The sequence below is a fragment of the Phodopus roborovskii genome, unplaced genomic scaffold, assembly GCF_943737965.1.
Source record: "Phodopus roborovskii unplaced genomic scaffold, PHOROB, whole genome shotgun sequence".
NCBI classification, from domain to species: Eukaryota; Metazoa; Chordata; class Mammalia; order Rodentia; family Cricetidae; genus Phodopus; species Phodopus roborovskii.
In genome coordinates this window covers 16,292,491-16,305,887 of record NW_026126434.1, presented here as the reverse complement: position 1 = coordinate 16,305,887, position 13,397 = coordinate 16,292,491, and the positions used below count along the sequence as shown (strand labels likewise).

General features: G+C 45.4%; 1 protein-coding gene across 11 annotated transcripts in view; it reads right to left on the bottom strand.

Moving 5' to 3' along the window:
- The window catches only part of Rhobtb1 (Rho related BTB domain containing 1), a 72,087-nt gene that overhangs the window by 10,787 nt on the left and 47,903 nt on the right, over positions 1-13,397 (bottom strand). For all 11 annotated transcript variants that reach the window (XM_051186864.1, XM_051186862.1, XM_051186859.1 and 8 more), the window contains 3 exons: positions 9,816-10,786; positions 7,755-7,873; positions 845-995 (listed from right to left, as the gene is read on the bottom strand). In XM_051186864.1, coding sequence (XP_051042821.1) covers positions 845-995; positions 7,755-7,873; positions 9,816-10,786 — 1,241 coding nt within the window. The remainder of the gene's footprint in view (positions 1-844; positions 996-7,754; positions 7,874-9,815; positions 10,787-13,397) is intronic.

Below are 13,397 nucleotides of genomic sequence, written 5' to 3'. Positions count from 1 at the left end.
CACCTTTAATACTAGTGCCTGGGGACAGAGGCAGGAGGATCTCTGTGAGTCTGAGGCCAGCCTAGTCTACAGAGTGAGTTCTAGAATAACCAGGGCTACACACAGAAAAACCTGTCTCAGAGAGAGAGAGAGAGAGAGAGAGAGAGAGAGAGAGAGAGAGAGAGAGAGAGAGAGAGAGAGAGAGAGAGAGAGGAAGAAAGAAAGAAAGAAAGAAAGAAAGAGAGAGGGGGAAAAGAAAAACTGCTCTAAACCAAACACACTGTGCTTTCTGTATGGCATCCAGTGTTCTACAGACTTGATATATTTGCCACAGTCAATCTCACAGCTTGATGACAGCTAATGTACCCATTTTAAAGAGGGAGAAGACTGAGATACAGAGCTCAAGTCACGCAAAGGACAAGTCATCTAGCAGGGAGGCAAAGGGGCCAGGATGGGGCCCTGAGGGAGCTGAATCCTTTACTCTCTGCCACTCTGTAAATGTCCTTCCTCAGAAGCTACACCTGTGCACAGCACTTGTCCTGGATTAATGCTGACCCACTAGCGTGATTTTAAATGTTGTGGGCCACATAAGGTTCAGCGTGTACCTCCAAAGCCAGGTGTCCATCATGGTACATGTACATTTTCATTGCCTCACGGGGCCTATCACAGAGGAGTGTAAGAGATACTCCTTGCATCAAATTAGGCTGACTGAGACTGGGCTGGCTTCTCCCACCTACCTGGGACTGTTCTGTTTGGAGAGATAGAAATCAGAGTCTGATTCGATTCTTGGCAATTTTGTATTTTCTTTAAGTGTGATTTTTGATCAGCGTGGCTATCAGACACAAAGTCACCAACCCAACCTTACCTACGAGTGCAACCAAGTGCGGCAGGCAAAATCTGTTTGCCAAGGCAATTAACTCCAGGGGGTCCAGGTCCAAGTTGGGTGACAACTGCTTGGTGTAGAGGTATTCCAACACCGCCTGCATCGACATCTTGTTTATATTGGGGAGATGCACCTGCAACAGTGTAGAGAAGGCTCAGTGCTGCAGCAGGGACTGGGGATCACGCCCCTTCAGGCTATGGGGCTTATAAGTAAGCATCCTGACCATGTGACCTGACGCCGGACAACGGCAGGCATAGCTCTGAGGCTGTGCTGAGAGGGTGTCCCGTATTTATGGCTGGAAACCTAACAGTTTGATTTGTAGGTGACAAGAGTGTTGCTACCTGACAGATCCTGGTGTGGAATTTTTTTTAAAAATGGCTATTTGGGCCCATAAATCAGACAAATGGGTCATAAATGTGTTATGACATTATGGGCCCTGCCTGCCAAGAACCTGAAGATACTCCACTGCGGAGTGAGAAATCATCTGGCAATGTGACATGTATGGGGAGCTGTTAGCTATACTGCTACAGACATGACAGAGCCCCCCTCTCAAGTGGCCAGACACAGGAGGAATGACCACACCGGCTGCCACAGTGACACTCTGCATGCTGATGACCATCCAGCGTTTGCCAGCACTGTGTCTATACTTCGGTCTGTTCTCCCAAAATCACATGGACCCAGAACTACAGATATATCACTGGGTTTCTGCAGATCTAGAGCAGCCAAAGGACCCCTGGCCTGGTACACCCGGAGACACAGTTTCGGTTGGGTGGGGGTCACGATCAACTGTAGGATGCCCACAGCCTCTGTCCCCCATGTCTGGAGCTTTCATTTACAACACATTACACTCTCTAAGAGGCCAGAGGATGACTTGATACCTCAGCCCTATATGGAAGAGGGAGACAAGGATTGGGGTATAGGGAATACACACTGTATTTCAGATCTTTACTAACTCCTTGTGGTGGCTTAAACAAAAGTGGATCCCGCAGGCTCACAAGGACTAGCACTGTTAGAAGATATGACCTTGTTGGAGTAGGTGTGGCCTTATTGGAAGAGTGTGTCACTGGGGACTGGTTTTGAGGTTTCAGAAGCTCAAGCCCTGCCTAGTGGCTCACTCTCTCTTCTTGATGCCTGCGGATCAAGATGCAGAAGTCTCAGCTACCTCCCCAGCACTGTGTCTGCCTGCATGCTGCCATACTTTCCTCTGTGACGATAATGGACTAAACCTCTGAACTGTAAGCCACCCCCGATTAAATGTTTTCCTTCATAAGAAGTACGGTGGCCATGGTGTCTCATCACAGCAGTAGAGACCTGAACAAAGACACTCCACAGGGTGGGTACACAAGGGGTACAGAATGGCATCCCTTGATTTTTAGACTGGAATGTCACTTTGATAGAAGCTTCCATGCCCTGCTTTTCCACACATACCGTCTAATGGGACTCTTACACCTGTCCTAAGAAGGAGAGACTATTAATTTTGCTATTTTACTGACAAGGATATAGCAGTCAAAGAGGCTAAGCTTTGCGTCCAAGGTGGTAGGGTTAGTCAGCAATGACTGGGATTTAAACCCAGGGAGTGCAATTCTGAAGTCATGCGCTGTGATGTTGTGTGTGTAGCCTGGAGTCTCCTTATGCTGATGTTCTGGGTTGCAGAGCAATAAAGCCTCAGATTTCATAAGTAGTTCTGGGAACCAAAGTTCTAATTTGAAAGGATGAACTGTTATAGACTTTTAGTTTGGTTTTTTCAAGACAGGGTTTCTCTGTATTGCTTTGGATCCTGTCCTGGAACTTGCTTTGGAGATCTGCCTGCCTCTGCTTCCCAAGTGCTGGGACTAAAGGCATGTACCACCAACACCCAGCTGAGTTATAGACTTCTTAACAAAACAGAATATAGCATATAAAAATACACGGTACCAAATATACATATACATGTGTGATACACACACACACAAAAGTGTGTGTGTGTGTGTATATATATATATATATATATATATATATATATATAATTTGTGTATATCTTTATGTGTATATGTATTACGTAGGGTTCCATCTCTATATATACATGATTACATCTCTGTAGGATTAGTCACTTCATATATAAACACATATAAGTAGAGGCTGCTACAAATGCACCTATACATGCACATCTGTATTTCCTTCATGTGGGCTCATCAATGAACTTTCCAAAATAAAGCTACTGCCATTTTTGATGTTATTGTCCTGGTAGTCACCGGCCACAACAGAGAAGGAACATACTTCTAAGGAGAATTATTCTTCAACATGTCATGAGGAAGGCCCCCAAGAAGCTCCTAGAATTATTGAGCAGTTTATCCTCCAGCCCTCAGACACAGGCATGGAAAACAACGATGACTTTGGTAAATAAGCATCCGGGTTGTTATTATTGACCATCATTTCAAGTTGCCAGGACAGCCTCTGTGGTGACGGAATGTGAGGACTCAAAACTGATACTATGATCTCAAAATAGCACCAGGCTAAGACTGTCATTTGCTGCTGACACTTCCATCTCTCCTGTCCCTTTGGCTTCCAGGGACACACTGTAACAACACAAGCTGGTTCATCTGTGATGTGTCAACCTTATGACATTGCTCACTCCCTTCGCCCAGCTATGTCAGTCACATAGTAATAATTTCTCTCACGGTGTGTCTAACCTCGGGCACACTTGCATCCACATACATGTTTAAAGGCATATGCATTTATACTGAGTAACCTGACAGAAGCCACAGGCCCCTTTATGTGTGAGACTTCCTCTCTAGGATGGTGCTTGGATTCATTGGGATTTTTTTTTTTTTTTTTTGGATATGTGGGATATTTTTTAGGTATTTGAATGCTAAGGTGCAAAACTTTCATATTTAACCTATTTTGTAGTAGTAAGAGCATCCATGCTTTATAAAATATTAAGAGCTATAATTGCAGATGTCAGGGCAGAGAGCGTGTGCTGTCTCAGCTATGGGGATCTGCTCTTTCAGAAATGGAGGTTTGCAGTGTGTCTTGAGGGGACAGGATAAGAATGTGTGGGCTGGCCCAGGGCCACACCAGTAAGTACTGTGTGACCCTCAGCAAGTCACCCACTCTCTCTGACCCTCAGGTTCCTGATCTTCGACTCAGGAAGAATGTGGGAAGCTTGCCAAAGTTACTTCTTCACTGAGACTGGGTTTTGAAGCCTCTCAGGTTACCCTGGCCGTGTATGATAAGAGCGCTTTCCAGGCTGTTCAGCAAAGATGAAATGGTCATTGGAAATACAGATGTGACAAGGGATATCCTAAGTAGAAAGGAATTGTTTCTGGGAATAGGAGATGAGAGTTCAGTGAACATGGTCCTGGTTCCCAGCATTCCTGGTGTCCTCAGAGGGCTCTGATATATGTAATCACCAGAGGCCAGCTGCTTCCCTTTTGCTAATATGACGTCAAAACCTTTGAAGTGATGACTCATTTTGGCAGGTCATCTTAGGGGCCCCTTAGGGGCAATCAACAAATGAGAAGAAACACAAAACACTTTCATAACATGCATTTCCCCCTCACTGCTGATTGCTTTTTATAAAGCAAAACAAAATCCAAATCCGGTTTCTGTGATCTCCTATAATTAACCATCTGACAATGGGGAGATCTACGTACAGCCCTTGAAAATCACCCAGGAGCTGAGCAACAAGACATGGAACACGATGTCTATAACCTACTTACTCAAAGCAACTCCAGAAATGCTACCCCCATCAATGCCTGCATTCCTCTTTAGCTGGTTTAACATTGTCATTACAGAGATTAGCTCAGACCATTATATTAGGCTTGTAATTAGAGCCTGTCTCACACAGAGTGAGCAAGTATCCTAGAGCTAGCCCACCTCTTACCCTAACCTGGCAAGCATTTGAAGTGAACCGCTTGCCGAGTGCCTCAGTGGGAACGAATGAGGATTACTGCTGCATTAAAAATAATGAAGAAAAAAGTAAAACTGAAATGTCTTCTATATTAAATGATAAAATTTAACCCAACATTCATGGCTCACTGTCCTCTTTTCTAGATAGATGTGTATAAGGGTCCTCTCTGTACCATGAAAAAAGAATGGGTTGAATTTCCAGGGGTAACTCAGAGTTCCCCAATACAAAACAGATGTAAAAGATGACTGAGAAGGGCTGGAAAGACAGCTCAATGGTCAAGAGCACTGGCTGCTCTTGCAGAGGACTGGAGTTCAATTCCCAGCACCCATGCAATGGCTGACACCAGTTCCAGGGGACCGACATTCTCTTCTGACCTCTTCTGGCATTGCACACAGGTAGACATCACATGCAAGCAAAACACCCACATACAAAAAATAAAAATAAATCTTAAAAAACAATCAACAACTTTAAAAAGATGACCTAGAAAGGCTAATCCCCAAGAACAAGAATGTGGCAAAGGACAAAGTTCTTCCTGGAGGAATTCATGACCATTTCACAAGGCTGACTTCTGTTTGTGACCGATGCCACCTCCCTGGCTTAGATTAGAAGATGGGCTGGCAGCTTCTTCATTTTGTTTTGTTTTGTTTTTAAATATAGGTGGTCCCTGGCCACCGTGGGACTTGCTCTGTGGAGCAGACCAGCCTTGAACTCAACGGAGATCTGCCTGCTTCTGCCTCCCCAGTGCTGGGGTTAATGGTGTGCACTACCACTGCCCAGCGGCTGGCAGATTCTTAATCTAGAGCTATTATGGTACAAGCAACCTTATTCCCAGTGAGAAAATTTAATGAGGGTGATATTTGCTGGGCATTATTATCTATGCCCCAGGCAGGGTACGTGCGCGTCCATGCTTTGGCTGCCCTCGGGAGAACATTTGCCTGTCGTTTTCACTTAATAGATGAGGAAGTAGGTTTAGAGAAGGCTGGGCCACTGGCCCCAGGTCACAGTCTCACTGAGATAAAAGTTCACCGACACCTCTTATGGTCTGTCTTAGAAATAGAGAAAAAGGACAGGAAATGAAAATGTCAGCAGTGGATGGCATTGCTAGGGCTCGTGGAATTTTGGTGACTTGGTTAGTGTTTTTTTTTTTTTTTTTTTTTTTTTTTTTTAATTCCCAGCGGCTGCAATCTCTGCCTGCATTAGTCTTACTTCAGTTCTCAGAGGGGAGGGCTAGGATTTAGGTTCCTTCCAGAACCTTGTTGAACAAGTGGCCACTTCCAGTGGGTCAGTCAGCATATAAGGCATGTGTATGCTCACACATGCGGCTGCTGGGTCTTTGTTTTGGTTACCTCTGCTGCACATGTTAATCTGGAGAGATTAGAGGTCCCTTCTGTGAAGGGATAAAGGAGATTAGAGTCAGCGCTGACACTGTGGCTCTGTTGCCTGGGGTCCTGACCTTGATTGTTAGGCTCAACTCAACCAGCAGGTGTAGTGGGGCTAGAAAGCTGAGGGGCACACACCAGAAAATGCCAACCACAGGCTGTCAGGTGGAGGGGAGCTCCCCTAATCTTCCCTGTAAGAAGGCAAGACTATCATTAGCCATCAGTGCCAACCAGTCTACGGTGGCTGACATGGACTAAATGCTCGGGGTTATTATTGAGTGCTAGACTGTGCAAGACTCGGGAAGCAGAAGTCACTTGTTCCAGGCCATCCAGTCGGTGTGTGTGTGTGTGTGTGTGTGTGTGTGTGTGTGTGTGTGTGTGTGAAGAGTTATGCTTTGGGTCACAGGGACCCTTTTCTGTGTAGCCTCCCTGTATTGGGAAATCTTCCTTTAAGCTTCCCAAACGTTGAGCACACAGGAGGGAGACTTAGCAAATCAAAGAACTTCCTGATCTCCTAAGGTTCCAGAAGAGGCTGCTGGGTTAATTCTGAAGTCTTCTGCCCAAAGGGCAGGGCTCTGTTTTCTGGAGTCTGATTAAGCAGCAGCTGTGTTTTTTTCTGGAAGCAGGAGGATGGCCCAATGACCTTTTCAGGGCCCCAGCCATTCCTGGCTTGTGATTCTAGGATTCTGTTTCCCTACTTGTAGATGTAAATGAAGGCTCCTGGGGCACCGTGGGAGTGCTCCCCTGGGAGTACCCCTTTTGAAAAGTTAGCCTTTGTTTTTAGTGTTTCTTTTGAAAGTTGGGAAGAGATGCTGAGATAAGCAAGGCTAGCCCCTAAGGACAATAAACTTGATGGGGTGTCCCCTTGTTATTTTTTAAGGAAAAAAAAAAAAAAAGATGTTAAGGAATATTGCAAAACTCAACAGAAGTGCCTGCTCCACCTATACTTAGAAAAGCTTGAATGGATTTCCTTCCCAACACCCCCTAGCAGTGTTTGTACAAAGATAAAGACTGGTGTCTTTGAGACACTCCCTGAGATATTCTAAGGCCTTTCTTTTGGAGGGTAGGACCCTTCTTTGCTTTTGTTGGACCCACATGCATTGAAAAGTGTGTCCAGCGAACCAAGGACTCAACCAACTTTCAATTCCTTACACACACACACACACACACAAAGGAACACTCATAGCCTCTCCCCCATTGAGGTGGTAAAATTGGGGTGAACCTCCAATGCTGGGTTCACAACTGAACATCGGGGGTGACATGCTCGAGGCACAATGACTGGGTTGGGCAAGGTCTCCTGTCTGGTTAGGGACAGTGCCGGTCCTCCATTGAAGAAGGACCTTCTTTACTTCCCCAGAGAAGACAGGTTCTTGTACTTGATTTTGATAGTACCCCACCTGTCTTGTTGATTTTTAGTAGAAAGCATGGCCAGTCATGACTCTTGAGTGGAAGAAAGGTGCGAGACTATGGTACCCTGTGCTCTCCCGCTAGTGAGCAGCAGCCTACTGCTCCTCAGGACTCTAGACACAGCAAGTATGGCTTCACACTAACACATGGCCTGTGGAACTATTCACGGAAGTTGTCATCTGGCTACTTGAACATTCTGGGCTTCCAGGGCACCTACCTCACTGTTGGCACTTTCCACAAAGGAGCCCCCAAACATGGCGGCCATCCAGTCACAGCTACAGATCAGCAGTGGCTTGTGGGCACTGATGGCTCCATCATCCAATGTGAATGTCACGTCTGCCAAGGATGGAGGAAACACAACAGTAAGCCAGTTTTGCCAGGGTTTTCACCTCAGCCTTCTACTCCAAGTACATCCATCAAGGTGTATCTCTCACTCCCTCTCCAGGGCTACTGACCCGACTTCAACCCATACTTGTGACATGTCAGCTCCCACATCAAGGAATGCACCTTGAGAAATTGCACACGGGATCACAGCACAAATTCTCAGGGCCAGGAAGTAGTAGAAAGGTAAGGATTATCTTTTTGTGTTTAGATTTGAGGGTTTGTACAGCATTTGACACATTGACACATACATATGACAATCCTGGTTCCAGAAGATGAGTTTAAACACGAAATCCACATTTGTTTTGTAGATACCTTGTGTACACAGCCTGTAAGTAATTTCAACATTAGACATGGTTCATTGTTTAATTTACTGTACATTTGTTTGATCACCTTTTAAATTAACATTCATTATTGCTTTTGTACCACTGTGCCCAGTGATTGGGATAAATGCTTTTACTTTAATTTTGTCCTATCAAGACAGGCATGAAGTTTTCCGTATGCTAGCATTCAAAAAGTTGGAACTTGGAGCATTTTGGGTCTTGAATTTTCAGACTGGGGGGTGGATGTTCAGTATATACAAGGCTTGTTCATCCATCTCTTGTTACTGCATGCATGTGCCCTAGGAACCACACCCCCCCACACACACTGTGTATGTGTGTGTGTGTGTGTGTGTGTGTGTGTGTGTGTACTGATGGTAAACTTCATTTCCAATTTCTTTATCATGAAATTCCTAAGAATACATTTTAAAGAAGTGTACCATGATTGATCGTAGAAAAAAAATTAGAACAATGTTCTGATGCCATCCATTACCTAGCTCAGATGTCTCAGTCATCCCTGAGTGACATGCTAGGGCCTCTCTTTCATATAGGGGTCCTATATGGACCACCTTTCTTGCTTGGCTCTACCTGGCCAGTTACAGAGGGATTTAGTCAGCTTTGATGTTTACCAGTTCATCCAGTACAAATTTGCAACACATTCCTTTCAGTAATATCTGAGCTGCTTCCACACCATGGCAACCAATGTTTGTAGTAAATATTACCCACTCCTTGCTTTAAAATGAATAGAATGACTCAGTATCAGGTCACTGAATGTGTAGCGCCTAGGCAGGGATTATGGGAGAAAAAAAAAAAAAAAAAAAAAAAAAAAAAAAAAGGATAATAGAGGTAGCCCAGTAAACAGAACTCAGGAAGTCAACATTTTGCAGTGAAGTCTGCTTCCACCCACACACTACGTTGTGAGAGGAAGATTCTAGAATAAAAATAGTATACATGTATCAGACGGAACAAAGCAAAGGTTAGTAAATCAGACCGGATGCAGTCTCTAGAGGGTTTGCTCTTGGAAGGACACCCATGGCTTCATGTGGCATGGTTACCTGAGATGAAAGCAGAAAGATCAGGGCTCAGGAGTAAGTACAAGGGCACATACCAGGCAGGCAGCTGAGGGGGTGGGGTGGAATGGTGATGGAAGTGGTAGCCTCTGGGACTTCAGTGAGCCCAGGACCAGAGATCAGTGAGGCAGGGACAATGGAGAAGAATGGAAAAATGGATACTGGTCACAGAACAGGTCCTGTAGCAGGGCAGTTCAAGTGGCAAGCCTCTGGAGAGAGGATTGGGGTCACCCCATCTACCCTGAGCACTGGAGGTTGAGAGACTAGGTTTATGGTGGCAAAGCTTGGGTTCTTGTCCTCACTATTGCCACTTAACTGACTTCATGACCTGGCTTTTGTTTCTCAACATCTGGGTCTACCTCTTGGGTCTGATAAGGATTGGCAAAGTTAATCCTATTGTCTTCCATGGCTCCCATGCTCTGTTTAGCTAGGTGTGATGATCCCCCACCCCTAAGACCTAGCTTTACAGGTGGCTCGGATGGATGGCTCGCTTGCTCCCCTGCTCACCTGAGAAGGTGCCCTTGCTGAGACACTCTTTGATCCGGTTGGCTTTCCTGACGTGGAAGGCTTTCGTGATCTCCTGGTTCATGAAGGCTTCCTTGTTCATGATATTCTCTACCATCATCCTCAAGTCAAACATCTCCAGGACCTCGGCCATCTGAGCCAGACCCAGCAAATCTTTCTCCTTCTCGTCCAGCTGTCCAGTGTAGAGAAATCGCAGCAAGGTCCGGAAAGGGCCTGACTGCATCGACGGGTCCAGCCTGACTACAGTCACTGGGCCTTCCCGCTTAGAAATGGGGTTGACCCGCACCTCCCTGTGCATGCTGACAAACCCCTTGCTCCAGCCGGACAGGGCCTGTGCCTCAGAACCCGAGGCTTCCGTCTGCACAGCCAGGCTCTCCAGCAGGTCCTGGCCTGAAGAAGCTCCTGGGCCAGCCTGAAGGGTCCTCTGGGGGCTTTTCTTCCCTTCCTCGGATGGGTCAACACTCTGCGTCCGCCCCTGAAAATCCTTGCATGGCACCTCCTCACCAGCTCCTTCACCCCAACCGGGGAATTCTTCACACTCCATAAAAAAAAGGTCGTAGAATTTGGAAGAAGAGGTAGCGAGGTAAATGCGGTGCGCAAAGATGTGCTCCTGGCCCTGGAGAACGAAGAGGACATCGGCACAGAGAGGGTTGTCCAGTAAACAGGCGGCATCGCTTGTCCCCGTGGACGGACATTCAGGGACCTTGATGACCGGGGGAGGGGCTTTCGGAGGTAGGAAGGGCGCCTGAAGCAGAGGCTTCTGGACTTTTTTCAAGTGGGATTTCCAGAACTGCAAGTGCCGGCGGGAGATGAGGGCTGCGCGGATGGCATTGTCGAACACATCCTTGATGCCAAACTGGTCAAATACGCTGGTCTCATAGTAAGGGATGCCAAGTTCCTTTGCCACCTCTCTGCCTTTTTCTGGAGGCAAAATGTCACTTCTCTTTATGGGCCTGAAATGAGAAAAACAAAAACAACAACACAAACCAGGTATAATCAACTTTCCTTTAAGAGCAAAAAAAAAAAAAAAAAAAAAAAAAAAAAAGAAGAAGAAAAGAAAAGAAAAAAGAAAAAAAGAAAAGAAAAGAAAAGAAAAAAAAAAGAGGGGGCGGTGTCATATAAATTTCTAAATCCTTAATTGAGTCATACAATTAAAAACTATTTGCTTCTTAAACTTTTACGTTTAAAATCCTGTAGGGGTCTTGAAAACTCATCATCAATAGACATTTCAAGATAAAGGATTTATGGCTGCAGAAAGACATGTTAGTAGTAACTGTGGCAACAAAAGGATTGGCCTTTGTTCCCTATATGATCTTGAGCAAGCTGTCTAACCTCTTTAAGCCTTAGCTTTCCATCTTTGGAGAACACACAGTCCCTTAAAGAAGAGATTTAAATGAGATGATGAATATGCCTAGTTAGCATATTGGTGCTTCAGAAAAGTTATCACTGCTGTGGCTGTCTTCATCACTGCACGTTTCGTTTGTATAACTTCAGAACACTAAGAGTTCCACTAACACTAAGAATCCCATGAAGTACTATTTTCATTCTGTAGTACTATTCATTCGATCTGCCTATAGCAGGTCTTTACGCTACTAGAAACTTCTAAGTGGTGAGCGTCTGGACTTCTCTACTCTTGGTTCAGTGATCCACATCCAGAGGCTTCTAAAGTCCCTCTACTGGGTCCCTGAATCTTCAGTCACATGCGGCCCCCCTTTCCATCAGGCCCTCACCGATCTTCTCTTTGGCCTGGTATGTGAGTCTCTGTGGCACTTTGAATATAATTGGCCCCCATAATCTCATAGGGAGTGGCACTAGAAGGAGGTGTGGCTTTGTTGGAGTGGGTATGGCCTTGTTAGAAGAAGTGTGTCACTGTGGGGCTGGGCTTTGAGGTTTTCTATACTCAGAATATTGGTCAGGGTCTCATTCGACTTCCTGTTCCCTGCAGGCCAGGATGTAGCCAGCACCATATCTGCCTGCATGCTGCCATGCTCCCTGCCATGATGATAATGGACTGAACCTCTGAAACTATAAGCCACCCCAATTAAATGTTTTCTTTACAAAAGTTGCCATGATCATGATGTCTCTTCGCAGCAATAAAAACCATAACTAAGATAGCCTGTCTTCAAAATCTGCACTTATAGCTCAGAGCTCCATCACTGCAAGCGAAGTACTAAAATAGCATGGGTACGGCTGGGCCTGCAATTCTGTGTTAATTTCTCCTGCTTCCACAAAGCCAGTGGAACGAAGCCCACACCCTTTTGGTCTGGCACAGAAAACTCGTTTACAATTTAATCAAACCAGGGAAGGCCAATGTAAGCAGAGCAGTGCTGGGCTTGTGACACAACCAGGGAAAGAGTCCAGGACCGGCAAGATGTGATTTGCTACAATTCTTCAAGAAACATACCGCTTGATTCTGACAAATGCTCCTAGAAACTGATCTTAAATACTTTGCCTTTGACATCAAAAGTCTTATGCTTCCCAGGCCCTGGTCCAGGAGAATGACAAAACTGGGTGGAATTTGGATTTGAAGACCTAGAGGGAGGGAGACAGGGATGGAGGGAGGCTGGAGGGGGAGGGAGATCACACCTCAGGGTGTGGACAAAGGTAGAAAGAAATAGTGAAGGAGGTTCAACTTTAATCCTCTTCCCCTGGGCCTTGTGTGATCTTTGTCCTTGGGGCTGACTTGAAATTTGCTAATCGATTAACCCAAAGCTTAGCCCTAATGCCCTACTTCATGAAATCTCTAAGTGGCTCTGTATGAGGTTCTGTCCTGCCTGCTGCTTGGCCTGTTCCACCACCCTCTGCAGTCCACCCCCACGCCCAGGTGACTCTGAACATTCCATTTCTAGTCTATGCATGTGGGAGCAGAGGGATTGTGGAGACTGAACATGAATGCTTTCAAAGCTTTTATCCAGGATGTACTGGAAGTGCCAGAAATTGTCCCCTCATATGTTGCCACTCAACCAGCATAAAAAGTAGGACTCAAGAGAAAGCTTGTCACAAGCCAACTAGGTAAACACTGAGGCAAGGCATTGCTATCAGAGCTTTGTGGGAACTTTGCATTTCGGCAGAGAATATTGCTTTATACAAGAGTAACTTCTGAGAGCACAGGTGTGTAAAAATTCCTATCTCATTCCAAAATTGGTATCCATATTGTGCACACAGTAAAAAGACCCTTTATGTTTTCTAAATTCTGACTCTTTGTTAACCTAAGGATTAGACACATTTTAAAGAATCATGTTTGCTTTCCTTTTTAAAGATTTACTTATTTATTTTATTATACAAGAGCTCTAGCTGCATGTACAACTTTATGCCAGAAGGGGAACAACAAATCCCATTAGAGATGGTTGTGAGCCACCATGTGGTAGCTGGGAATTGAACTCCGGCCCTCTAGAAGAGCAACCAGTACTCTTGACTACTGAGCCATCTCTCCAGTCCTTGTGTTTGCTTTTTTGCAAGTACAACTCAACATGATTTTTAGGTGTTTGCTTTTGTTTTGTTTTTGAGGCAGGGTCTCTCACTGTGCAGCCCTGGCTGACCTTGAACTTTCAATGAGGATCAAGT